Source organism: Ursus arctos, unplaced genomic scaffold, assembly GCF_023065955.2.
Source record: "Ursus arctos isolate Adak ecotype North America unplaced genomic scaffold, UrsArc2.0 scaffold_16, whole genome shotgun sequence".
In the NCBI taxonomy this organism is placed as follows: Eukaryota; Metazoa; Chordata; class Mammalia; order Carnivora; family Ursidae; genus Ursus; species Ursus arctos.
Window position 1 is genome coordinate 55,082,252 of NW_026622830.1, and position 27,782 is coordinate 55,110,033.

General features: G+C 42.8%; 2 protein-coding genes across 4 annotated transcripts in view; one reads left to right on the forward strand and one right to left on the reverse strand.

Annotated features, from left to right (window-relative positions):
- The window catches only part of LOC125281949 (ral guanine nucleotide dissociation stimulator-like), a 476,760-nt gene that overhangs the window by 183,400 nt on the left and 265,578 nt on the right, over positions 1-27,782 (forward strand). The window lies entirely within an intron of this gene.
- LOC125281971 (focal adhesion kinase 1-like) overlaps positions 24,290-27,782 on the reverse strand; it is a 73,689-nt gene continuing 70,196 nt past the window's right edge. Inside the window, exon 2 of one of the 2 annotated variants that reach the window (XM_048215883.2) lies at positions 24,290-27,551. In XM_048215883.2, the coding sequence (XP_048071840.1) occupies positions 27,381-27,551 (171 nt within the window). In that variant the 3' untranslated portion in view covers positions 24,290-27,380. The remainder of the gene's footprint in view (positions 27,552-27,782) is intronic. The other variant, XM_057312928.1, reaches the window with a different exon arrangement.

The window sequence follows — 27,782 nt, forward strand, 5'->3', positions numbered from 1 at the left end:
GATGCGGGGCTTGATCCCTGAACACCGGGATCACGCCCTGAGCCGAAGGCAGATGCCCAACGATTGATCCGCCCAGGCGCCCCTGGAATTTACATCCTAAAATAATCATTTTGATTCCTGTGGTTTCTGTACCAGTGAACTTGCTACCTGATGGGATTCCTTTGGGCCCACCCTCCCTTCATGGGAGAAAGGAAAAGGCTGGACTCCACAGCCCTAGGGGCCCCTGCCAGGTCAGTCCTGCCTCATTTCTATGCTTTCCACCAGGTGCACACAGAGCTTTCCCTTTAGTGCTGACTCAAGGACATCCAGAAAAAGCATCCAGGGGACACCTGGGTGGCACAGCGGTTAGGCGTCTGCCTTCAGCTCAGGGCGTGATCCCAGCATTATGGGATCGAGCCCCGCATCGGGCTCCTCCACTGTGAGCCTGCTTCTTCCTCTCCCACTCCCCCTGCTTGTGTTCCCTCTCTCGCTGGCTGTCTCTATCTGTGTTAAATAAATATATAAAACTAAAACTAAAAAAAAAAAAAGAAAAGAAAAAGCATCCAGAACACAGGTGTGGTAACGGGGCCCCACTGAGGACTTCCAGGAGGGAAGTGGCCACCAGAGCTGGTTTGCAGCAGCCCTGAGCACTGAGCACAGAGGCCAAAGCCCACTGACAGCAGGGCTGACCCAGCCAGGCCGCCCCAGGGCAGCGATGGGTGGGAGGAACACGTAAAGGACGGGCTGGAGAGGCATTTTACAACTAGAACTGAGGGGCATGAAGAAAGAGGGTTACAGAGTGGCTCTGAGGTCTCTGTTGCTGACAACGTCTGAAAGCACCTCCTAAGCTGGAGTGATGCGCTCATCATGGGACGGGGGCGTGGGAAAAACCCACAGCACTGTGTACTTTCGGGGTATTATAAATACAGAGACACCAAACAAAAACAAAGGAGAAAAACGAAAACATTTCGCATAAGCACATTTTCATGACGCCACTATATGTTTGACGGTACTATTATTCGGTCATTCTGACAGTCTGTCATTTCAGATAATTGGTTTACCAAAGTGAATTCAAAGCTTCAAATTGGAAGCAATAAAAATCAGTTAACAGCATTTCAGAGCAATTAACAACCGCTCCTGGGCTTATGAAGAAGGATAGAAAACACCAGTTGCATTGCTTTTCCACAAAGCAGTCTGATGACAATTTAAAATGGAAAAATCTACTATTAAGTAATATGACTACTTTTCATTCAGTAACATTTTTAAAGCCAATAATAAAAATAAACTATCAAAGTGCTGGATACTTACCTTCTTCATAATTCACAGAAACTGTTACAGAAGATTGATTATCATCTTACTGTTCACTTTGTAAAGCCATCAGTAGGTGGAGGCTTTGACGTTCTAATTATTATGTTGAAAAACAGAAACATGTTTTACAGAATTAATGAATTTGAAATAAACTTACCATGTCTTTTTATTCATTGTAAGCTCCATTATCATGCGCCTACGAATAATCAAAACAGCTTTACAGGCATCAGCTTGTTCTCTTAAGAGCATGGGAACTTCAGGACATGGTTCCAACAAAAAGACGTTTGCTGCATTGGTCAAAAATACCTTGAAATCAACAAATTTTACAGTAAACATATAAATGGAACTAAACACATAAATCTGAACAAATTTTTCTTAAAGATAATGATATTAATTTCCCTCTACTAAACAATCACCTTGGAGTCATTTCAACTAAGGCAAGTGGTACCAACACATACTCAAGATTGTTTAAAATGCTTCTCTTAGAATCACCTGACACACTTGAAAGACCTTTCCTAGAAAAAAATTATTAATACAAATTAATAGTGCAACTATAGAAAATTTATGAATCAGAAAACTTTCTGAAGACTTCTTTTTACATTACCTCAAAAGAAAAGGGGAAAACAGTAAGATAGGATCACTGCTTCTGGGTGAGAAATTTTGGGGTCGGGGACGGGGAGAGGAAGAGGAGCAGTGGTCAGACAGTGGCTGGGAAAAACCATCTGATTGCTGTGGAATCTCCCAGCACATGAACTTTGCAGGTAGGAAGCACGGCCAGCACCACCCAACACGGGCGCAGATCTCTAGTAGCTGTAGGGAGGCAGGAAACCGGCACGGCCACATGGTCAACAGTACATAGCTTCCAGGTGCATATACCTTGACTAGGAGAACGATATTAGGCAGTAGGATATAAAACCTATGTGAATTCTTGAGATAAAAACAGATTTAAAAAAACTTAGATGACCAGCCAACAGCTCTACACTCTACCTCAGACCTTTGGGGTACAAGTTCACTGTCCATTCCTGTCAGGGGTGTTTCAGTAGAAAATGGTGAGATGCACAGATGTGGCCTGTTACGTAGTCGTAAGTGACTGCTTAGGGGCACTACAGTAAAGTTACCACTGTGTTACTACTGACACAGACGACTCCAGTGACCCTTCAGTTTAGGAGACTGAGTTGTCAGTCTGGTGATGAAGGTGGATGGGTACCATCTACCTAGATCCTATGCCTTCTTAAGTCTCCCTTGTGTTCAGCAGTACAAATTCAAAGGATCTGGGAACAAACAGAATTCTCTGGCTCACCTGGGAATGAAATCTATCAACACAACATCTTAAAATAGATGCACAAACGGACTGAAGAAATTAAAATAAACATGCTCAAAAGTCAAGTGGGTGAATTTAAATATTGACAGCCTCTAAGATTATCTTGTGCAAGATTAAAAAGGTGTCAGGGCCTACTTTTCTAGAAAGAATTACTAAATAAGCACTGTAATAATTGGTAACAGATGATAACAGCAATTGTGAAGACTTTCCTAGCTTTCAAGTGGGAAAAAGGAAAACAAAGAACTTTTTGACTAACCAACTCTAGCAGTGGTAGTATAATTTTAGTGGCCATTTTATTTTTTTACTACCCTGACTGAGATCAAGACCTGAGCTGAGAGATCAAGAGTCGGAGGCTTAACCGACTGAGCCACCCAGCTGCCCCTCGGGGCCATGTTTTTGGAAGACGTATGGCATAGACGATCTGCTGCAAGACAGATCTTTCACTCAAGGTATTTGGTTTCTTGATGTGAATTGGAAACTTTGCATACTCCCAAGTAAAAGTGAGGAGTCTTCATATATTATATTCTCCGCTCATTTTCTTTTTTAAAAAAGATCAAAATGCCAACTCCATGAATCTTTCTTACTACCATGTCAGTACTGGTTAAGGTAAAAATTAAAAAAAAAATTAATACGTCCAAATTGTACCTCTCAACAGCAACTGGAGAAGAGTACTAGCTTATTCAACCTGTACTTGGCCACTTTTTCCTAATGAACCAAGGAAAGGACCAAAGATACTGGATACAAAGAGAACAAACACAGCTATTAGAATCCAAACTAAACATTTTTGAACACTGTTGTGCTACAATCAAGTGGAAAGTATTTTTTCTTGGTTTGGCCAAGTCGATGTAACTCATCCTTTCAGAAAACAAATTAACACTCTCCTGAACCTAGGGAGATACTGGCAGTGGGATGGCTGAGGATGGCATATGGCAATCCACTTGGAGGACAAGGAATACCAAGGGACACAGGCTAGGGACTCCGGCATGCACTTCTCTGGTGAGGGCACAGATTTTCCTAACAACTGGCACCAGAGTTCTTTGAAGCTACTCAAGTAAAATCATCTTCATTTTGTTTCAAGTTGATTTCCAATTATTTGCTGATTTTCACTGAAAAATGAGAAGATTCAATAGTTACAGAGTATTAAACTGCTAATGAACCTGAAAGCAAAAAGGATACCATGACAAGGAATCCTACTGAGAGATGGATGACAAAAGCATGTCACTGAAAATTGGGCAACAGGCAAGCTATGCCTATGCTACCTCAGGTGGATATGGGGTAGAGGGTGGGCGCCAGGGAGCAGGGGAAAAAGAGGCATTCTGTGTTTTCACTTAGAGACCTAACAACCTTCCACGTAGATGGGGGCCAAGAGGTAATCAATCTCCCAATCCCCATTTTTGAGGTAAAATCCTGAGGTCTGGGAAGATTAAGTGATCAGCCAAAGTTGTTCTTTCCAATGTTCCCAAATGGCACTGGTTCTATTTAAATATTCATACAGATAAAGATTTAAAAAGTAGAGCATTTATCATCAAACAGGCAATTTTTAAGAAGAATATTCTTTATGGGATTATAGAATCACCATGCTTGTCTTGCAAATTAGAGTCCAGATGATGGACTAACTCCCCATATGTGTTCAGGACATGCTTTTTAAGATTTGGATCTCAGTCATTTCACATTCACTGCGTAATAATCCCTCTCAAAAACCTGCAACCGGCTCATAGGTCTCCTTCGACTAGAAAAGAATCTTTACAAACTGAAGATGAGCGGTCAGGAAGAAAACTCAGAATGAGAACTTAAGGGCTGTTTACTGACAGGTAGATACAAATATCCCCGTACTTTAATGATGCTATCACAATAAACAAAATGTTCAAATGGACTCCAAGCGGAGGTCTTTATGTTTCCGGCCAGCCACGTACCTGCACCATAGCCTGGGCCCCGGCTTTCCCGTTCTTATTTTCTTCTTGCGTCACACATCCTCTGCTCACTGCACTCGTGAAGGAGTATGTTCGTCCCCAACTGGAAGATCGCTTATGACGAGAACCGTCAGATGAGGTCTTTAGAAGATAAAAACCAGTTCACGGAGAGGGAAGAAGTACATGTTCACATATTTAATTCCTTACACTCACCAAAGTTCATGAGAATAGAGGTTTTAGAAGGGCGAGTCTTTTTTCCATTTTGTTCACCACCTCCAGCACCTCAAACAGTGCCTAGTGTTTAGTATGTGCTGAAGAAATAAACGCAGGTCCAGTAACTGAATGAGTCTCTAAAACAGACCTTTAAAATGTGTGATAAATTCCATTTGCTTATCTATTCATTTTGACCTCATGACCAGTTATTAAAATGATTTCACCAATATTAAAAAATCAAAAATTATGGAATTAATACAGATATTTAAAAGTGATATGCCTTTGATTACAAATAGTCTTAAATGTTTGTTGTTAATTGCTGCAACACCCACTTTTAGAAATAATTTCTCAGGGGCGCCTGGGTAGCACAGTGCTTAAGCGTCTGCCTTTGGTTCAGGGCGTGATCCCGGTGTTCCGGGATCGAGTCCCACATCGGGCTCCTCCGCTGGGAGCCTGCTTCTTCCTCTCCCACTCCCCTGCTATGTTCCCTCTCTCGCTGGCTGTCTCTCTGTCACATAAATAAATAAAAATCTTAAAAAAAATAATTTCTCAGACTAGTTTCAAAACAGCATGCCAGAAATAGAAATATGACAGATATTTTGTTTCAGGAAGAGATCCCACTGTGTCGTTTTAGTTTTATCCAGCCTCTAGCTTTACCTAACCAGGACGAAAAGTTCCATTCCAGCAGCACTCACTCTGAGGACAGCACCCAGCCCTGAAGTGAGGCTTCTTAAGAGAGGAGATAGCACTCATTATTGGGTTAGTCCTTTCGGCTGCTCTGGGCAGGCCACTGCACAAGACAAGACTGCCAAAACATTCTAAATTTAGTTTCTCAAATGCTATTTGTTTAAACATGTCAATACCAATACGGCAGTGACATTTTTAGTCTCATACGCAGACGTGTGAACATACGATGGTTCATAAAACAAGTCTGCCGCCACAGTGAATGAAAGCTGCCATGCACAGCCGGACCTAGCCTGAGGGGAAGGAGGTGACCAATGATCCTGAAGACAGCCCAGAAGCAGCCTCACTGAAGCAGGTCCTCACGGAACTCAGCAACTGGAGAGCAGCAACTACGATAAAAGAGCCCCGCTGGCCTGTGCCCCACTGACTGGCACCCTCGCCCGATCGGGTAGACTTTGCTAAAATACGTGTACTCCCAACTGAAACAAGCGACAACGTATTACCTCTTCGCTGTCAGTCTCTGAAAATCCTAATTTTTCAGCATCTTCTAGGGCAGCTTCTTTTTTATCTGGTTCTTCCATGAACACAGGTTTGTCCTGGAGGATCCACTTTCTGTACACTGGAACTACCTTCCTTGTTACAGCGATGTCACAGGAAGGCAACAAAAACGCCTAAAATAAAAAGAGAAGACTTCCTTTAACTCCACACCTGCTCAGATCACTGTAACAGACGCATAACAGACATTTCTAATCACCACCACCAAGTTCAGACTTTCCTCTGAAACAGACGGAGCCAGATATTTTTGTGCACACCCAACTTGCTGAAGAAAAAAGGCATTTTCAATTGGGCCAGAAAATGTCATGCAATTTACAAATAACTTCTGTATTCTGAATATTTTTTTCACAAAAATAGCCAACATGCACGCCTACACAGATACTTTAAGTGGCTATATAAACCATAACAGTTATACAACCCAATGAATTAGAAATTGAGTATAAGACAACAGACAGACTACTGCAGCCAGCTGCAGCCAACTGTCACTCCTCCGCCTAACTCCATGTGCAGGGATGTCGTGCTGGTGACGGAAGGATTATTTACACCACAGAAGTTGGCAAATGCTAATAATTGGAGCCTTTCTTTTTTCTTCCCCTTTGTCTTTCTCTTCCTTCCTTCTTTTTTGCCCCTCCCTTCCACCTTACCATCCCTTTCTGGGAGCCCACATTCACCAGCATACCAATGAGTCAAGACTGTACTCAGGTGTTCTGTACTCGCTGGTATGCTAGTGAATGCGGCTCGCAGAAAACACATGAAAGAGAGCCTCTGGCCAGCTGTAGCACTGTGCACATTGATGTGAACTTTCTTTTTTCCGATTTCTCACATTTATTTGAGAGAGAGAGAGAGAGAGAGAGAGAGCATGTGCCCAGCAGGGGAAGGGCAGAGGATGAGGGAGAGAGCAAGCAGACTCCAGCACTGAGCACAAAGCCTGACACGGGGCTCAATACCATGATGCTGAGATCACTGCCTGAGCCAAAACCAAGAGTCAGACTTTAGCCGACTGAGCCACACAGCACCCCATGAACTTTTGAACATTACAGACTCTCTTTACACATATGCATGTAAGACTTCTGATTTAATGTAAGAGTCCAAACATATAAACAAAACGGTAAAGGAGAAATGTATTTGCCTTTTGAGTATTAGCTCTAAGGAATATTTCTGACTGAGGGGTAAACACAAAGGAGAGGAACTCAATACTACAGAAGTGTTTTCATTCCATAGATGAAAAATTAAGCTGAGGCTCAGAACACATGAGATATTTTCCCAAGGTTACAAAGTAAGTTAGCGATGATTCTAGGTCTTGAAATCTCAAGATTCAGAGATTTCATACTGTCCTTAATGTTCACGCTACAGGATCCAATGACAGGGAGACTTTAGTGTAACAAGGATTCATGCAATATATATATTTCCATTGATGTCACATCAAATTCCAGAATAGAGGAGTCTGTGTTATAACAAGAAGGTAACATATCAATGTGACAAATATTCTGACTTGTATCTCAAGAACAATCAACAAAGACAAAGAAGAATATGACAAAGTACAATGTTGTCCCAGTCTAATGTTGTTCCAAATTGTATTACAAATATTTTCACACATACAATAAAGTAGAAATACTTTAAAGTGAATACCATGTACTGCCGCCTAGATTCTACCATTAGCATTTGCTAGATTTGCTTACCACATACCTATCAACCCACCCCTATTTATCCTTCTTTCAACCCATTTTATTTTTGATGCATTGCAAAGAAATCTGCAAACATCAGTACATTTCACCCCTAAACATTTCAACATGCATATCACTTCCTTACAGTTCAAAATTTCTTTATGGTACTTTACATAAAATTTCTAAATCAGGAAATGCACAAATGTTAAGTGAACCATGTGATGAGTTTGGACAAATGTAGACAATGAGGTAATCCAAATCCAAAATCAAAGGTATATCATGTTATCCTCCTCCTAAGAAGCAAAGAGAAATGTTCTCTAAGGTCACAGTAAAACCCAAATGATTTGTACAAACTGTCTGGTTAATATGATATGTAGCATATTCATTAAAAATCAGAAATATGAGAAAAGAAGTCAACATTAACAACACCACAATAAAAACCAGACAATACTTTAAAGACATAGGAGATCAGGATAAAGAAAGTTTCAAAAAGAAATGGAAATGGAATTGAAAAATAAAATAACCAAAATGAAAAACTCAGTGGGTATGGATTGACAACAGAATGGACATGGCTGAAAACAGGATGAAAAAACCAAAGGAAACACCCAGAGTGAAGCACGGTGAGACGAAAGGACGGCCTACTCAGAAAGGAAGGCAAGAGAGAGAACACAATGAAAAGCTGCTCCTATACTTGGCTGCAGAGGCACAAGGAAAGAAGATTAGCAAAAGAGGGCAGAAATGATATTTGAGGAGAGAATGCCCGAGAATTTTGCCAAAATTGGTAAAAGATGTCAATCCACAGACTCAAGAATCACAAACAAGCAGGGTAAATACAGAGTACCTTACAGTAAAAGTGCTGAAAACCAAGAACAATCAGAAAATCTTACAAGCTTCCAGAGGAAAAAAGAGACATTTCCTCCAAAGGAGCAACCACGTGACCTCACATGACTTCTCAAAGACAATGCAACAAATACTCAATGTGCAAAGAGAGAACAGATGCCCGGGTAGAATTCAATATCCAGAAAAACTGCACTTCCAAACCAAAAGCAAAATAGAGAAATTTTCAGATACAGAAATGAGAAAAACTTTTACCAGGAGATCTGACCTAAGGGAAATACTAAAAGTTATTCTTTAGGCAGAAGGAAAATAATTCTGGATCAGAGATTTAGGAAGAGATGAAAGTGCAATAAACAGGTAATTATTTGGATAACTCTAATTGGATAAAATATATATATATGAATATATATATATAAAAGAATAAAACCGGGTAAAATAACAAATATGAAAGAGATAATATATGTGTATACATATAAATAATATATTCATAATATGGAATTCCAATACAGATGGTCCTCAACTTAGGACAGTTCAACTCAGAAGTTTTCAACGTTATGACAGTGCGAAAGTCACGCATATTCAGTAGAAACTGTACTTTGAATTTTGATCTTTTCCTGGGCTAGGGATATGTAGTATGACACTCTCTTGTGGCGCTGGGCGGTGGCAGTGGCTACAGCTCTCAGTCAGCCCTGGGATCGCAAGGATAAACACCTGATACACTTACTACCGTTTTGTACCCATATAACCATTCTCTTTTTCACTTCTAGTATGGTATCCAATAAATTCCATGAGATATTTAACACTTTATTATAAGCTAGGCTTTGTGTTAGATGAGATCGCCCAACTTGTAGGCTAAAGTAAATGTTCTGAGCATGCTCAGGGTCGGTGAGGCTTAGCTATGATGTTCGGTAGGGTAGGTGTATTAAATGCATTTCTGACTTACTCTATTTTCAACTTCTGATGGCTTTATCGGGACAGAACTGCATTGTGAGTTGAGGCAAATCTGTACATAGCAGGGGCATATGAACTGAGAAGGAATAAATGGAACTGGAGTGCATACTTACAGGGTAAAAGTTGAAATTAATGCTAGATTTTAAGTTAGGGATGCAAACAATAAAATATTACAAATGAGTGTAAAAACACTAAGCTTGAAGAGAAAAACGGGATGCTAAAAACAACCAGCCTGAGAGAATTCAATACAATCAGCAATACAATTAGAGAGCAGAAAGTAAGATAGTGAACTTATACACCATTACAGTAGTTGTTATGTCAACTGTAAAGGGAATAATGCTCCAATCAAAAGATAGAAATTATAAGGTTCGATTTTAATAACTATTAAAAGACCATATGCCATTTATAAGGGGACGCCAAAAACATCCGGATGTAGAGAGGTTGAAAGTAAAAAGAGAGAGATACACCATGCAAACACTAACCAAAAGAAAACTGGTAGAGCTATATTAAGAATAGGCAAGACTGACTTTGAGGCCAAAAAGGAAAAAAAAAGTATTAATAAAGAGAAAAAATTCTTCCTGATGAAAGAATCAGTTCAAAGGAACATATGACATTTGTGAATCCATACTGAAACTAATAATTTTGCCTCAAATATATATATGTGTGTGTGTGTGTGTGTGTATAGCAAATACTGATAGACTTTGAAAAAAAATAGACCAATCCACAGTTATAGTAGGATATTCTCAGTAACTTGCAGAACAGCAGATCAAAAAAATAAGGATAGAGAAGAATGGAACACACGCTTCCTACCTTCTCACCGTATTCTCCATGTCTCGACCTCTCGTATTTTTCATCTTTGTCTCTCTGGGGGACAGTTGGGATAATTTCTTCAGGTCTGTCATTCTGTTTATTCAGTCCTCAGCTGTACCTAACCTGCTATTAAACTCACCCACTAAGGTTTTCCTTTACTATTTCAATTATTACTTTTTTTTTTTCATCTCTAGGAGTTCTGTTTCCTTATTATTCAAATCTGCTTAGTCGTTTGTTATAATTTCTTGTTTCCTGGAAACATTTCCAAGTTGTCTTTTATTACTTTAAACATGTTGAAGGTATTCATACTGAAAATTCTAGAAAAGTTTTGACTTGAAAATTCCTAATTGGAAGAAAGGGTGATCTGAAATTATTATACCCAGTTAAACTGTTTTTCATGTGGAAAAGCAAAAGGGAAACATTCCTCATCACAAAAGAACTCAGGGACTAGAGCCTCAAGACACCTTCTTGAAAACACCCACTCAATGACAAAAAAGGCCATCCAAGAAGTGCATCAAAGCAAGCATGTTAGGACTCAGGACACCAGGAGGAGAGTGTAGCTAAATTCAGAACCAAGACTGAACAACTCTGCACATCAGAATTCCAAAACTGACTGCAAATAATAGTAAATTCAGGCTCACAATTGATAATATAATGAAATAAGTGGATGGGAACAGGAGGCTGAAGAAAATACCAGGCTGATAATTTCTTCAGATTTCTTAAGAAATCAATAAGTGCTATCTAAAATTACACCATGGGGATAAAAACTGATGCCACCACCTTAATGTGATTTTAATCTTCTCATTATAGATAAATATTTTGGTAATTAATATTTCTTGTGTTAAAGGAAATGTTTATTTGAATTTCTACAATTCTGTTTCTCTTTATTTTTTCTGCTGTCAAATTCAAATAAAATAAAATTCAGAGCTCTTCATTAAAAACGCACAAAAGCATCATTAAGAATTAAGATTCCATTGTCATAAAGTTACCTGTCAATCCTTCACCCCCACCCCGGTGCCTCCACATACCCTCCCATTGTCTCTGCCTTTACCTCAGTCAACCTCTGTCTGGTTTTACCTTCACCCATCCATGGCTGGCTGCCTGCGTGTCCATCTTTTTTTTTTTTTTTAAGATTTTATTTATTTATTTGACAGAGAGAGACAGCCAGTGAGAGAGGGAACACAAGCAGGGGGAGTGGGAGAGGAAGAAGCAGGCTCATAGCAGAGGAGCCTGATGTGGGGCTCGATCCCATAATGTCGGGATCACGCCCTGAGCTGAAGGCAGACGCTTAACCGCTGTGCCACCCAGGCGCCCCTGTCCATCTTTAACTGCCTGCCAAATTCTCTGTCTGCCTGTCTGTCTGCACCTACGCACCTGTCCATCTACACCTCCCTGCTCACTTCCACCTCTGCCAGCTGGCCTGTCTACACCTACCTGTCTCATCTTCTATGCCTGCCTGCCAGTTTGTTTACGTCCATCAGCTCCTCTGTAAGCCTTCCTGTCTGTCTGCCAGGCTGCTCTCTGTTTATATCCTGCCTTACCCATCTCCTCTCTGCCAGGCTCTTATTTGCTTCTCTAGCTAGCCAGGCCAGCAGTCAAATAGACACACGTAGGAATACCTGGAATGATACTCTACAAACATCAACAGGGGTTGCTTAATGGCAGTATTTTGAGTGATTGGCTTGGGACTCTATTTGTCTAATGAATATTCACTTTTTTAAAAATAAAGTTATTTTTTAAAACAAAACCAACACCAACAAAACAACATAATCGACAAATAACCTTTAGAGCAGTGCTTTGAACTTTTCAGACCCATAACCTAAGTAAGACATTTTACAGAAGCATATATGCATTTGGATAATAAATGTTGTTTTAGAAGGTTTACAAAGAAATACTAATCCTTAGAATATGCAGGGTACTCTGAAATGTTTCAGTCCATCCTATTTATTCTCTTCTATTCCATTATTTTAAAACAATACTGGCCTTTTTTTTAAAGATTGTATTTATTCATCTGGGAGAGAGAGACAGAGCACAAGCAGGGGGAGAGAGAGAGGGAGAAGCAGACTCCTCGCTGAGCTGGGAGCCCAGTGTGGGGCTTGATCCCAGGACCTGGAGATCATGACCTGAGCCGAAGGCAGACGCTTACCCATCTGAGCCACCCAAGCACCCCAAAAGACTGGCTTTTGATAAGTTGACTTCATGACCTACAAATGGTCACAACAGGTAAGAAAAACACTGGTAAGAAGACAAGTTTCCAGCGGAGTGACCCCGAGACCAGAACTGCCCCACCTGAAGCTTCTACCACTCACTGTTAGCCTGCCTGCTGGGGGCAGCAGTAAACTGAGGCTGCCCTGAGCACCACTGAACCTCGTCTCCCCTCATTTACCATCTATTTCCACTGCCTGCAACCTACCGAACCATCCAGGCCAAGGAGACTTGCACAGTTAGCCCCTGCCACGAGCCTCTCTGCGCTCGGGGCCCCTTGTCAGCATTTATTTCGACACCACACCCATGGACATCTGACCTTCCTCCATCATGCACTGTTCTCTGGTGCATACACACACATCTTACCTCCTTCACTGAGAACACGAGCTTCCTGAATGTACATTTTAAACTTTAATGGCCTTTAGGCCTAAATATTAAATAGTCAATGAACACTTTAAAATTGAAAACGAAATCACTAGGAAACAAGTCACATTTTGCCATCCTGAAAAGAACAATACAGAGAAAGACAATTATCATATGGTTTCACTCATTTATGGAACATAAGAAGCAGGAAGATCGGTAGGAGAAGAAAGGGAAGAAGAAAGGGGGCGTAAACAGAAGGCGGAATGAACCACAAGAGACTATGGACTCTGGGAAACAAATGGAGGGCTTCAGAGGGGAGGGGGGGTGGGGGAATGGGATAGACTGGTGATGGGTATTAAGGAGGGCACGTATTGCATGGTGCACTGGGTGTTATACGCAAGTAATGAATCATGGAACTTTACATAAAAAACTAGGGATGTACTGTATGGTGACTAACATAATAGAATAAAAAAATATTATTAATTAAAAAAAAAAGAACAGACCAAAAAATCCCGCCCCCCCCAAAAAGAACAATACATCGTTGACCACAAGAGGGCAATAGAATGCAAATGTTAAAACCCATGCCCCTTCAAGAATCTCTACTTCGTATTTTCACATGCACAAGCCTTACAGTTTAAATTTCACATATATGCTTTCAAATTAGATTTGATGAAGAATAATGAGAAGGTGTAAATAAAATGTTTTTTGGCTTCACGGCACAAAGATGTCTCAGAAGTTCGGTCATAAGTAGTCTGCAGTTACCTACTTGGCCCAAGCTACTTCTGAACTGAATTTAGATTGGAGTGAGGACTAAATGGAATGCAGAATTTAGAGCACCCTCTGCCAGCGGTGCAATGTCAATAATGGATGCAGACAAAACTTTCCATATAGTAAATTAACAGTTTACACAATAAAGGTAAAACCACATCAGTTTAGCATTATCTCGTGTGCAAAACTTACAAGCTTTGTCAATCATATCTAGTCTTACAGTAAGCACTGGCGTCCAAGAGCTTAAAACATTGCTACAGATCAGGGCCTGCAAAGTATGGCCTGTCATCCAAATCCAGCTTGCCAAGTGACTTTCCTAAATAAAGTTCCCCGGGAACGCAGCCACACTTCTTCGTTATGTGCTGTCCATGTCTCCTTTCTCACTACAAAGACAGAGCTAAATAGCTGTAACAGAGTCCGTGTGATCAACAAAGCCTGAAATACTATGATCTAGTCCTTTACTCTATAAAGAATATGACCTCTATCCTCAATTATATGACCGTGATCACTTGAACTCAAATTAAATGGTTAGAAGTACCTTCCGTGGGTACAACAGAATGCAACAGGGCAACGTTAATGGACAGACTAGGGTAGATTTTTAAGTCCTGGACTATTATGATAAAACAATGTTTTGGCAGCATGACATATACAGTATAGGCTAGAAAGGGATGACACAGCAGGTGTGGGGCTCCAGGGAGCATGCTGCTAACCACGGCCAAAGGAAAAGGAAGGAGCAGGAGTGCGAAAGCCCCCTGCATGGCTTGTCCAGGGATGGCTCAGTGGAGGAGCTGGAGACGAGCAGCATGGGAGGGCTGAAATTAATACGCACACAAGGACACGAGCCCCGTTAAAGAAGTGGTCAAGTCATGAGGAGAAGCTGATGTTAGGGAAGAAAATAAGCTCAGCTCTGGCCTCATCATCATTAAGACAGCACTAGAATGTCAGTCAACGTCACCAGGGGGCATTTTAAAAGGCAAGTGTGCAAACAAGAAGCAAGGTCCAGACAAAAAGCTTGAGTGAGAGTCTCATGCCACATGGCTGCTGGCTCCGAGCCCGAAGGAGGCAAGTGTGGACTTACAGCAGAAGAGGCTCAAGCCCAGAACTTGGTCAATTCTTGGAATCTGGGGTCAAAGAAAACAGAGGCCAGGAAATGAGACAGAGAAGACACAGTCAGGGAGTGAGAATATTACGAACCTTTGTATTCACTAAAATACAAAATACGTGAAAACCTCCAGATTGCTGTGGATTACACTGGGACTTTCATTGTTGGTTGATTTTTCCTTAATGACAGTCTCAGAAGTGAAAGGGTTCATCGCTATCTAGAAGTCTTGCCCCTCCTCGGAAAGCTCTGCATACTGCACATGCACCGGTCACGTGTGTGCACAGGGCTCCTCCCCTTCTCCCCACGGACCACAGGTCTCTGCCATTCAGGGGCCTCACCTTCAATGCGTGTGCCCAGACTCAACAGCTAGTCACCATCACATGCACACACCCACAAAAGAGCCAGGCTGTGTCTCCCAGGGCACCGGTACCAAGATGCAGGTGGCCAGTGGCTCCAGCCCACACCACAGGTCTGCTGTCTTCTCCGCTGCACCGCGGGTTCTGTTTCCTCTGTCAGAGCTTCTCCACAGCAGCACGACTAACATTTGAGGCCTGATGTTCCCTGTCGTGGGCGAGTGCAGGCCCTGTCCTATGCCTGTAGGATAATCACTGGCTACTACCCACTAGAGGCCAGCAGCAATGCCCTCTCTCCAGTTGTGATGACCAAAAATGTCTCCGGACAATGCCCCTGGGGGGGCAGAGCCAGCCCCGGTTGTAGCTCAGGGCTGCTAATCGTTGCCCGGCCTCTGGTCTCTCTCTGCCATCTTCTTCCGCACTTGCACCTGCTTTCTTGTTTGTACTTCCCCTCCCTTTTCACTCACCACAGTGGCCACCACCAGGGCGCTGTACCAGCGTCATCCCTTGCTTTCCCCTTATTCCCCTCCCCAGCCAACTTTTTCCTCTTACGTCATAAAAACCTCAATCACACGTTCATGCCATGCGTGTTTGCAGGGAAAGTACAACCATCTGCAGAGCCTCCACAGAGCTCCCTCTGGCCCTTGGGACAACACCGGCCTGGGGCTCCTCTTTGCCATGTTCATTGGTTGATGAGTATTCAGCAAGAGCTTTCTTCCCACCTACCTCTGGGTTTCAAGTTCCTTTCCGACACGTGAGGGTATTTTTGGAATGATTTGCTCAGATATAGAATTTCCCCTCCACATGTAGGAATTTTACAAAAACAAAATCTTAAAGAATCATACACAAAATCACAACACTCCGCATGAGAAATTAAAAGCAGGATTAGAGGGATCATTATTCAGTCCAGTAATGTAGCCCAACTCATCAGTAGTATTTCTTGCAGGACTATGCGCAAAAGAACAAGAACAAGTCTCCTCAATTTCATGAACTTATCTCACACACACACACACACACACACACACACACACACACACACACCTGCGTTAGCAGATGTCACCTATCCGGGAGCTGAAGAAGCCACACCAATTCAAAGTCCCATCAGCCTGGGGTGTTCTGGATCCTCTCCACCCCCACCTCCACCCGGCATTTCTCTTTCACCGTGGTCACTGATATTTACGGCAGTAAGTGTAGAGAGGACTGGGAACACCCTCATTTGATGACTGGCCATTTTGGAAATCTCCTTTTGTGAAACACCTGTTTTTTCTAAAGAGTTGTCATTCCCCCTCCCCAACCCCCATCTGACCTGTAGGCATGCCTTACATATTCAGGGCACGAGGCCATTGCTAGACTCCTATCTTCTGCCACTCCAAGACCTGTCTTTCACTCTCTTGGTGGTATCTTGCAAAACTTATTTTAAAAATCTTTTTATTTTAATGTTATCTTTTGAGGAAGAAAGTTCATAATTTTTATGCAGCCCTATTTATTTGTTTCCTTTTTAGGAAATTCTTTTAATGTTTTGTTTATAAAATATTTGCCTACCCAAACGTTATAAGAAGATCTATTTTTTCTAAAGTTTTATTACTGACGTTTAAAAAAATGTAATAGTCTCACAAGGAAAACATGCAAACAAAGTAGTAAATACAATTCTTTTGGTTCAGTTAAGGGTGGAAAAAATGCAAGGTACACACAAGTTCTGCTAAGAGTCTTAAGTGTCCATCTTCATTAAAATACACAACTGCTGAACAACGAGTTTCCCTTCTACATCTACTCAGAGCGAGGTCAACAATTTACTGCAGATATTCTGCATGGGGCGGTCATTTGTGGAAGCACACCAGAGTTCATTTTGAACCGAGGACTTACCAGGCACTTCACATGCACTCTCTCCTAAGCCATGCAGCTGTCAGAGAACAGAGTGCAGTGAGCCACGCTTGGCAGGCCAGGAATCGGTGCTCTGCAAGCAGCAGCGGTCGGTCCCGAGCCACGCCTGGCAGGCCAGGAGACGGTGCTCTGCAAGCAGCAGCGGTCGGTCCTGAGGCTGCACGCTCAGGGTCAGACAGGACACAGGAGGCTTTCACTAGGAATGTCATCTCATTTAATGATAAGGAAACAGACTCTGGATCAAACACTGGGCAGCCTGGCTGCACATCCCTGCTGTGACCAGCCAGCACCCTGACGATGCTGACGATGGCCTCAACGGACACATCATGACTACTCAGGGCCTGACAGTGATGGTTATGAGGACGTGACCCACAGCCTCCTTGTAGTCAGCCATGGCCCTGACAGAAGCAGGAAGGACGTGGGCTCTGCACCGGGACCGCCTGGGCTGGGACTCTGGCTCCGTGGCCCATCCACGGTCTGCCATCGCCTCTCTGCACCTTGGTGTCTTCACAAGGTTGTCGGGAGCGCAGAACACCGAGCACACGCACCGGCACACAATAATCTCGGGCTCCACGGATTACTTATCACCCTAGTAGTCACTCCACAAATACTGACTCCAGCACCAACCCCATCCTAGGTACAGCTCCCGGGGTTGGGAAGACCCAGTGAACAGAACAGGCAAAGTGCCGGCTCTCTAAAAGTTTATATACAATTTGTGGTGAAAGTCAGACAGCAAATACACAAACATCCGTGGGGCGGCAGTAAGCGTGACAAAGACAAATAAGCGAGTTAAGGGTGAATAACAAGTGATGAAGCATTATTCCACACAGGGTAGCTGGCAGAGGACACTCTGATTCAGTGACATCTGAATGAAGATCTGAGGGGAGGAAAGGAGTCGTTCAGTCATGTGCAGGGACAAGAGTTCTGACCTGTTGGAAGAGAATGGGTGACAGCCCTGAGGCTAGAGGATGTGTGGGAAGGCAAAGGCAGCTCGAGCCCAGAGCGCAAGCACTGACTAGGAGGGCTGCAGGGAGAGGTAGGATCGGGAAGTGGCAGATCACAGAGGGCCCTGCACGTCCTGACTACGGAGCTCGGAGCACTGGGAGCACAGCAGGGTCGTCACAGGATGTACGTTTCTCAGACCAGGCAGGTGACAGTGTGTAGGACAGACAACAGGGCCCAGAGGAAGAAGCAGGAGGCCCGGAGGCGAGCACAGTACCCTGGCTGAGAAGTAATGAACCAGGTTAGTATCTCACCCTGTTTTCACTGATGGGAAAGACGCTTCAGGGCTTTAGGTAAGTGGCCCAAGGTCCCACAGGTAGGAAGAGGCAGACAGGGATTCCTCTGCAGCAAGTACATGCACAAATGCCGCGGAGCAGAATGAAACTAAGAGAAGGCCCCTGTGGCTCAAAAACAGAGGAAGAGAACTGACCTTACGCTTGTGCTGGCAGGCCAGCTCTTCAGATCGTGGGAAGGATTCTGGTCCCTGCTTCAATCGGTACAGTCTGGCTTGTCTGTCCCCCCACAGCCCTGCTGAACTGCCCAAGGTTGCCTGATCTAATCGCATTCCATCACCCTGGTTCAGTCCTTAAACCACAGCACCCAACCCCCACAGCCTACTCGTCCACGAGTGCTGACATCCCCACTCCCCTCTCGTCCATGAAACTTACCATTCTCCTTACCCTTCCGTTACTATTCTAAGAGCCTGGCTGCATCCTGAGACACATTTCCACTATTCTGCTGTCTGCCATTCCATGGATTTCTGCATAGCAGCTAAATATAACAGGCCCCAAATACATCGTCCTTTTGCTTCTTCTAAGAAATAACTTCCTATTAAGGCCACTGACACTAACCTCCTCAGTCTTACCACCAACAATGAGCACCAAGATATCCATAAGCTAATCAACTAATGGCGAGGTGGAGTAGGAAGTGTTTGGACAAAGAATCTGTTAACCTTGATACTGAGAAGGGTCAGCTAGCCAGTCTGTGTGTAGTGAAATAAACAAACCACCATTTCCAGAAACAACACAGATATTGTTGTTTCTTGATGGGTCCTGCAAATAATGTGGTATTGGACAACTCTTTCTTACAACAGACTTCCATTTAAAAATCCTCAAAGAAGGATAGAGATAGAAATTCATCATTAGGCAAAAATTACAGCAGTAATAGCTGTAAGAATCATCAATAGTACTGAGATTAATGGGTGAAAATCAATGAGAAACAGAATACCTGCATAGTCTCAATATATCCCCCAGCACGTACTTCTAATTACAAAAGAGAAAACAGTAACTTCACGGTGGAGAAACCTGGCCAGCACCTTAAACCAAGTGATCCAAGTGCAAATCACCTGTAAAAAGGAGTCGCCTCATCATCACAGACTTCCCGATAAGCTGTGCTGTGACGGCTTCAACAGCCTGGCTGTCGTACTCTTGCCAACAACACGCAACGTCAATATAACCATGAAAAAAACCCCAGACCAACCCCAATTGGCAGACACGGTACAAATAACCAGTCACGATTCTTCAGAAGTGTCAAGTTCATGAAGGACATAGACAGACTGAGAAACTGTCCCAGATTAGAGAAGACTTAAGGAGACCGTGAACAGCCACACGGTATCCTAGACCAGGAAAGGGATGGTAAGTGGGACACCTGTGGAAATCTGAGTAACATCTGTAGATCAGTTAATAGCACTGTATCCATGTTAAGTTCCTGGTTTCAATTACGTACTATGTTTATGAAAGTTTCAACATTTTAGGGGAGCGAGGTGAAGAGTATGCAAGGCTTCTGTCAACTATTCTTCCAACTTTTGATACATATTGAGAATCAAAAGAAATTCGCAGACTGATTGTTCCATAACCGTGGTAACAACACCCATAACACCCACCAGAACCGCTCTCCAACCAGCCTCTCTGGAGCCAATCTGTGGCCGCAGACCCACCGGACACGGACGGACACTGACCTATCTCCCTGCTGCTCGTATCTGGTGCAGAAGCATCCAGTACATGTTTAACACCAGCAAACTGAAAGTCCATCCTCGTTTTAAAGGTATCACTTCCAAACCCGTCAGAGCGCTCCTCTCTTTGTTGTCTTTCTGCTTTAAATCTCAGCAATGCAGGATTACAATGAAAGACTTACTTTTAAATGAAGGCATGAGCAGAGGCAGTGTCATTTCAAGGTAACACAGGAAACCATGAAGCATAAATGAAAGCTTCCTAAACTATCATTATTCATTTTCACTTGTCATCTTTGAAAAATGGCACCTTTCCTCTATAAAAGACTTTTTCTCCTGCCGAGGTCTGAAACCAGTGGTGTCCTTGCAGAGCGAGGGGCTGCTACACGGCAGGGACAGAGCAGCGCTAAGCAGGACCGTGTCTTGGTAACAATGAGGAGGGTACTCTGCACTTGCTCGGCAAAGCCCCACAACACTTTCTCAAAGGCCACACGAGCCATGTCTCAGACCTGGCCCTCGAAGCCCTGGATTCGACATCAAAAGGACTGGACCATTTCCCCCAAAGCTCAGACAGTCTATTTATACCTGACTAAGCCAAACAGACCACTCTACACAGGTGACTCCAGATACCCAAATTTAATTACCAAAATTTGGTTCATTAGAAAGATCTAAGTGCTAAACTTCGAAGTTGAAATCTGTCTGGTGGAAATCTCTCAAAACTGCAGGACACTGTTTGCTGCAGTATCGATTAGGACGGTATTGTGACGTCCTGGGGTGTCTCCCTTATGGAGACTTGGGGGGCAAGCTGCTCCTCCCAGAGAGGCTCTGGATGACTTCCCTCTGGTCCTTTACTTACATGAGCCACATTGTCTTACTTAACTGATGTGTTCCCAACAATATTCTTTTAGGGTTTTTTTTCTTCACTTTATAAAAGCTTATCATGCTGTATGTCATCTTCTGGGACTTACTTTTTTTTAAATTAAGGTAAAATTCACATAACAAAAAATTAGCCTTTTCATAAAGTGTACAGTTCAGTGGTACTTAGTGTACTCACAACACTTTCCTGGAAGACTCAATTCTGCCATGAAGTTACGTAGCTAAGATTCGTCCATACTGCTGCACATCCCTACTGTTCGTCCATTTTCACTTGCATGACGTTCTTGCAACTCTAGCCCGGAACAGACACCTAAGAGTCTCTCAAGGACAAAATCTGCAGTGGAAGTGCATAGAGTGGGCAACGCCCGATTTTCAAGCTGTTCACCAGATGGCTGTACCCATTTACCTTCTCACCAGCAGTGCAGGCAAGAGCCTGCTGGAGCCACCGCCTCTCCACTGTCAACAACTTACTTTTGGCCACGCGGAGAGTGGCAGACGGATCGTGCGGCCCAGATGCCCATCTCCCTAATGGGCGAATGAAGCCGACAGTGGCTGCCTATGATTACTGGCCAGACTTGTGTTCTCTTTATGACGATACCGTCGTGTTTCTGGCCCATTTAGTGAATTGTCTGCAATTTTCATATCAACCGGAAGAACTCTTGACACCGTCTTTTGTTCATTACATATGTTACAAATATCACCTCTCACTTGCAACTTGCTTTTTGCACTTTTAAAAATATACCTTTTGATATACAGAAGTTCTTTATCTTAATAAAGTCAAATCTGCTTTCTTTCCATTGATAGTGAACACTTTGGGGGTATTAAATCTTCCTACTGCAGGACCAGAGACACAGTCAACTCTACTTTCCATTAACCTTTTTTCTCACTTGATCCATCTCACATGGGTGTCTGTGTATTATTTGAGGTAGGATCTAACTTTGTTGTTCTTCCCACAAGGAGAGCCGTTCATCAAATCAGCCCTTTCGTTTCCCCAGTGGCGAGTCATGATGCCTCTGTGAGGTCACACTGCCTGCCTCAGTTACAACCCACTGTGTTCTGCAAGCTAGCTCACAGAGGTGTTTGAAGAGCTGAGGACTCAGGAGAGCACGCTTCTATCTCAGGATTACTGGACCATATCAACAGAGCCTATAGCAGAGAGTCCAAAAAAAAAAAAAAAAAAAAAAAATCTATGTTCAAAAACCTCCCGAGAATGGAGATTGACATCCAATTATTCTGGTGAGTCCTTTGACTAAGACCTTACTTCTCAAAACTAAAGCCAGGCGTGCGGCTGCCCTCACAAAGCCACCCATGAACTGAGAAGACGCCTGCTAGCGAGGAGAAAACACTATCAATCGTTCATTTCTTGTCCGTACCTGTTTTACACAGGAGTAGACAAGAAACAGCTGAGTACATGGACTCCACTCTCTACCCTCCACCAGTGGAAGCTGTAGGATGTCAAAGAAGCTGTTAATAAACCTCTCAGAACAGCAGGTTTCTCACAAGTAAAGTGGAAAAAGGTGAGTACCCACCCACTTGATAAAACTATCATAATAAGAATTAATTTTGGTAAAGTAAGCCAAGTGCTTCGCACAACGCCCTCCACATAGTAAGCAACATGTATTAGTGTGAAAACACTGCAACGGACACACACTAGTAAAGAATACACGTTACTATTCCACCATACTGTGTTTCCTCTTACTTGACACTCTCATCACCACTAATTCACTTCTCACTTAAAAAGTTTTTACTGGGTGCCTACTACTTACCAGGCACAACTAGCTAGAAATGAGGCACAGATCAGACAGTAAGACCAAGGCCCTGTGGGAGAAAAGTCATCCAGTGGATCGGCAGTGGGCCCTACAGACAGAACGGTTGGAGAAGACCACAGGAAGAGGGGAGAGCAGAGCACTCGCCCTAAATGATGGGAGGTCCAAGCCATGCTGGAAACAGCAGGGGAGCACATTCACCAGAGTCCCAGCAGGTACAAAGACTCCAAGGAGCAATACACACTTGGCTTGTTCAAGAACCAGGAAGAGAGCCATGTGGCTAGGGTGGAGCAGGTGGAAAGTTCTCCAAGATAAAAGTCTGTCCCATTCACCAGGCAAGAAAGCTGGCGGCAGAGAAGATCCTGACCCAGTACTTTTGAAAAGGGAACACTGAAATGTCAGAGTGCAAGCCGCCGGAGTGCAGGAAGGGGAGTGAGAGCAAAAGGAGATGGGGCTGAGAGATGATCAAGACTCTCGAGTTGGCTCCACGGATGATGAGGAACTACTGGAAGCCTCTGCAGAAATGATTTACATATTTCCCTGGATGTGTATACTTTTAAAGACTTTTCAGCAAGTCCTATGAGCTCTACCTTAAAAAATCCTTGTATAACTGCTTTTCACTCCTTCTATTACTGCTTCCGCAAGCTACCAGCTTTTAGGATTTTTGTCTGGTTAGGCAAAAACTGGTTTATTGGTTTCCTGTAGGTCTATTGAATGAAAGTGTGATTTCGATGCCAAACGCAGGTCTACAGAGAAAAGAACGAGGAAAAAAGGTCACTGGAGCAGCCCCCAAATTTAAATGCTAAGCAGAAGACAGTGAATGGTCAGTAAAGTAGGAGGGTTGGGCACACAAGAGGTGAAGCACAGAACACTGTTAGGTAAGAAATGACTGACAGCATCAGCTCCTACAGGAAGGTGGACTGGAGGGCGAAGGGGAGGAGCCCATGGGAGGAATAGAACAAGGCAGCAAGCCAGACCCTCAGCAAACTGGGAGTTTTACTTGGAACCATGAACTATTTAGGAATGTGTTTTCAAACTGATTAACACATTGCCATGTGCAGGCCTCTGTATTTCCATGTTAAAAAGGATAGTGAAAATCATAATTTAAAAATTGTTTACTATTGTTTGTTTTCTTTTTAATTATTAGGAGAGCTAAGTTTTAATCTTTTATTACTATTTTTGCTTTATGTATTTTGAGAAATGTCTTTAGAAACTTACAAGTTTAATAGTTCCATCTATTTCTACTCTTCATAAATTCTTGTGAAATGAGCCTTTTATTACTATGTGGTTGTTCTCCATATCCCTAAGAATGTTTTTCTGTCTTGAAACTTTTAAAACAGGATATTAATAAAGCAATACCAATCCCCTCATCCCCCTGGTGAGTAGGTAGGAAAATTCTTCTATTCATCCATCCATCCTTCTCCTATCTATCCATCCACCCATCTCTCCATCCATCCATCCATCCATCCATCCATCCATCCATCCATCCTTCTCTGTATCTATCCATCCACCCAACTTTCTATCCATCCATCTACCCAACACCCATCCATCCATCTCTCCAAACACCCATCCATCTATCTTTCTATCCATCCATCCTTCTATCCATCTATCTATCCATCCATCCCCTTCTCTAACTACCCATCCACCCACTACCCATCCATCTTTCTATCCATCTACCCATCCACCCACCATCCACCCACCTTTCCATCCATCCATCCATCCATCCATCCATCCATCCATCCATCCTTCTATCCATGCATCCACCCACCCACCCATCCATCCATCCACCTGCCCACCATCCATCTATCTAAATAAAATTAAACAGAATAGAATGCCTCTGGATGAAAACCTTAGAATTCAGTGTTCTAGTGAGGCTGGGTATGGTTTTGTGAAGTACATATGTAGACCTATATGTACATAGTTCTGAGACACGCACATGTGTATGTGTACCGCATCTTAAGGTAAAATATTTCTTCCTGTAAGTCACATAAAAATGTCTTCAACATCACTGTTTTAGATACCTGTCATAAAGAGCAGATAGCTGGACTCTATTTTTTAATCACACACTAACAATCTCTGACCAGTTACTGTTAGTCTGCTTGAGCTTATTTCCAAAGTCTAGTCTGTGACTCCTCTTTGTCCTGCTTTCCAGTCCCTTCCTTCTCTCCTTGCTGTGGGTCCCTAACACCTACTCACCCACATATTATTTAGCTTCTAAAATCTACTTCTAATGTTTCATGGCTGTCTTAATATACAATCTTTTTATTTTTTATTTTTTTAATACATAATTTTAAAACGTGGTTGAGAGCTACAATTCTGACAGCCTCTCTTCTGACATGCATCCACTATTTGGGTTCTACTTTTTTAATATAAAAAAATCAGTTCTTATCATTATTTGTTTTTAGAGCCAATGCTTACTTTGAACCACCCAAATTTTTCCCTAGTACTCCTTCCTGTATCTGAAAACCTCCTTCGGAAATCACTTTTCTTTCTCCTGAAATATGTTTGTAGGGTGGCAAACTCTCTGAGGAAAGTACCTCTGTCACCCTGCTCTTGAATGGCAACTGAATCTGACGAACAAATACAGGTCGCCAGTTACTTTTTCTCACCACTTGGAGAGAAATGTGGAGAACTGTGAATTTTTCCCTGGTTGCTTTTAGCATCATCTCTTTTTCTTTTGTACACTATTTGACTAAAATCCACCAAAGTGTAGATTTATTTCATTAACCCTGTTTGGGATCTTACGTTAGTCCTATACCTGAGGACTTCTGGTATTTGCCACTTCTAGAAAATTCTCAGCTATTGCCATTATCTCTTTGGGGTATTTCTTTTTCCTCTTTCTTTCTATTCTCTTTGAGAGCCCTGCCCAGAAATGGGTTGACCTTCTCATTCTTCATGCTACATAACGTGCTTTCATACCTACCACATGTTTATCTCTGTGGGCTATCTTTTGGGAAAATTTTCTCAGATCCACACTTCTGTTTACTAATTTTTCAGCTATATCTAATTTGCTGTTTTATCCATCCAGTGGTTTCTAGAACTTGTGTTTGGTCTTTTTTCAAATCTACTTGGTTCTTTTTAGAATAGTCTCCTGTTTCTTACTGACACTTTAAGTTCCGCCTCCTTTGGCATGCATGGACAGGCAGTATAAAGCCTAACCCTCCCAGAAGCACCTACAGGGCCCACCTGTGCCTCCAGCCTCTTGTCCACACACCTTCACTGGTGCAGACAGTGCACTGTCAGACCACTTCTTGGAGCTAAAACTGCAGCAGTCCTCCTGAGATGGGCACGTTCATTGAAAAAGCCTGCACCGTGAAGTCAGCTACATTCAAGTCAAGCTGTGTCCCGAGCTCTGTCCGTAATTGGAACTTAAATCAAGTTTGTTGCTTGTTTCCTCCGTCTTCACCTTATAAGACTGGGGAGAGCTATGTGACATACATATTTTACAGGCTGCAAATGTACAAAGAGTGCACAGCTGGCCTGGCGCCTGGCTCCAGCCACGACTCGGTGATGATACAGCAGTGGCGGCATCTTCACACCTCTGTCAGCGTCAGGTTCAGCACTGCGTGTGGCAAAGTTCTACCTCGCCCAGTCTATGCTTGCCTTTCTTTTGAGGGTTCAGGCTCCATGAAAAAGAGTAGTGCCCACTCACCTTTACTTGATATCAAGCAAAATAAATTGGCTTAAAAGAACAGAAACAGAGCTTGTATATGCAGAGGTCTACACTCCGCATCTTACTGAGCACTAGGGCTACCGTCATAATGCACTGTGCCTCTGACTTGTCCATATAAATTAAGAAGGAAATAGAATTGTATGGAATAAAAAAACCTACAGGTATTTTTAACTAACTTCTAGGTATTCCTGGCTTTTAAACACTTATTTGATTGACTGGCAAAAGAGCTGGAGGTCAAATCTCTGCTAGCCATTGATGTAACCCAACCAAACTATATTATCACGGAATATCCTGTTAGCTTGTCAGTTCCAGCTGTTTGATAAAGCTGAAAATACAAGCATATTTCTCTGGTAAACTGTAACTAGGACAAGATCGCATTTGACTAGAGATTTATTAACCTTCACATGTTTGTTTTTCTTTTCGAATGTGTCTTCTAATCGATTTGGGTGCTGAACTGAAAGTGACCAACACTGAGTACCGTCCCCAATCCACAACCACCTTTGTCTCTGTGACTGTGTCTACAAAAACGAGGGTGCCTGCGCACGGGGCTCACCTCCTCTCACACTCTAGTGTTTTACACATATGGTTTCCGGCTAACGTGTTGCTCTGCTTAACAGTGGAAAAAATTATTATTTTTTGGAGAGAACCAGAGAAAGGACAATTGTAGAGAATCCTTTTAATTCACTTTCAGTCACAGCAGTCTCACTAAGGTCAGGACGAGTCACTACCTCATTTAATTGTAGCACGTGAATGTCAAGTACACACCCAGTCCTCTCAGGCGAGCCGGAGCGTACCGGGCTCGCGAGCCGTGCTGCCCGTTCATGAGATAATTAGATGTGGTCTCCTCAGGGCTCAGGAAGTCCTGCTGCACAAAAGAATGCTAACAGGACAGAAAGGAAAAGAATGAGGAATTGAGCTCTTCGAGCGGAGGCTGAAACAAAGGAGTCCTGACAAGAGAAGTGTGACTAGCCAAAGGCCATCACCACAGAACCCCTGAGAAGCTCAGGCAGTCCAGAGTCGGTGGTGCCACAAAGACAGACGGAACAGAAGTCTAGAAGAGATCACTGGTTAATCATTACCAGCCAATTTTATTTACACAGGAGTCGTAATTACAATCAGTAAGAAAATTAAGCAAAGACGTTCATCCTCTTGTGTGTGATTTAATATGCAAACAAATCAAGTGTGAGTCACGCCAAAGTAGGTATGTAATCTTACTTCCACTCCTCTGGTGGGTGTGCAAGTTCATACTTCTCCCTCACATTGGAGACACCCATATCCAAATGGAGCCAGTGAACCTCCTCTGACCGCAGGTGACTGAGGCGAAATCCATAGCAGGCCACGTGCTTTACTTTGTGACTGTCCACTATCTTCTGAATGATCCCCTAAAACATACCCCCCACAAAAATGACTGTTATAAACAAACAGAAAAAAAACAACTGTATGCTAAAAATTAATGCAATGTGCATTTCTTTTAGTTAGCAGAAATCTTTGGTAAAAAGAGTATCAAGTTAAATAAATTACTTCATTTTTCTCAGGAATCTTTTTTCTCAAATAGTATTTTTATGAACAAGGAAGAGTTCTGAATAAAACACAAGAGGCTCTTCCCTTTTCAT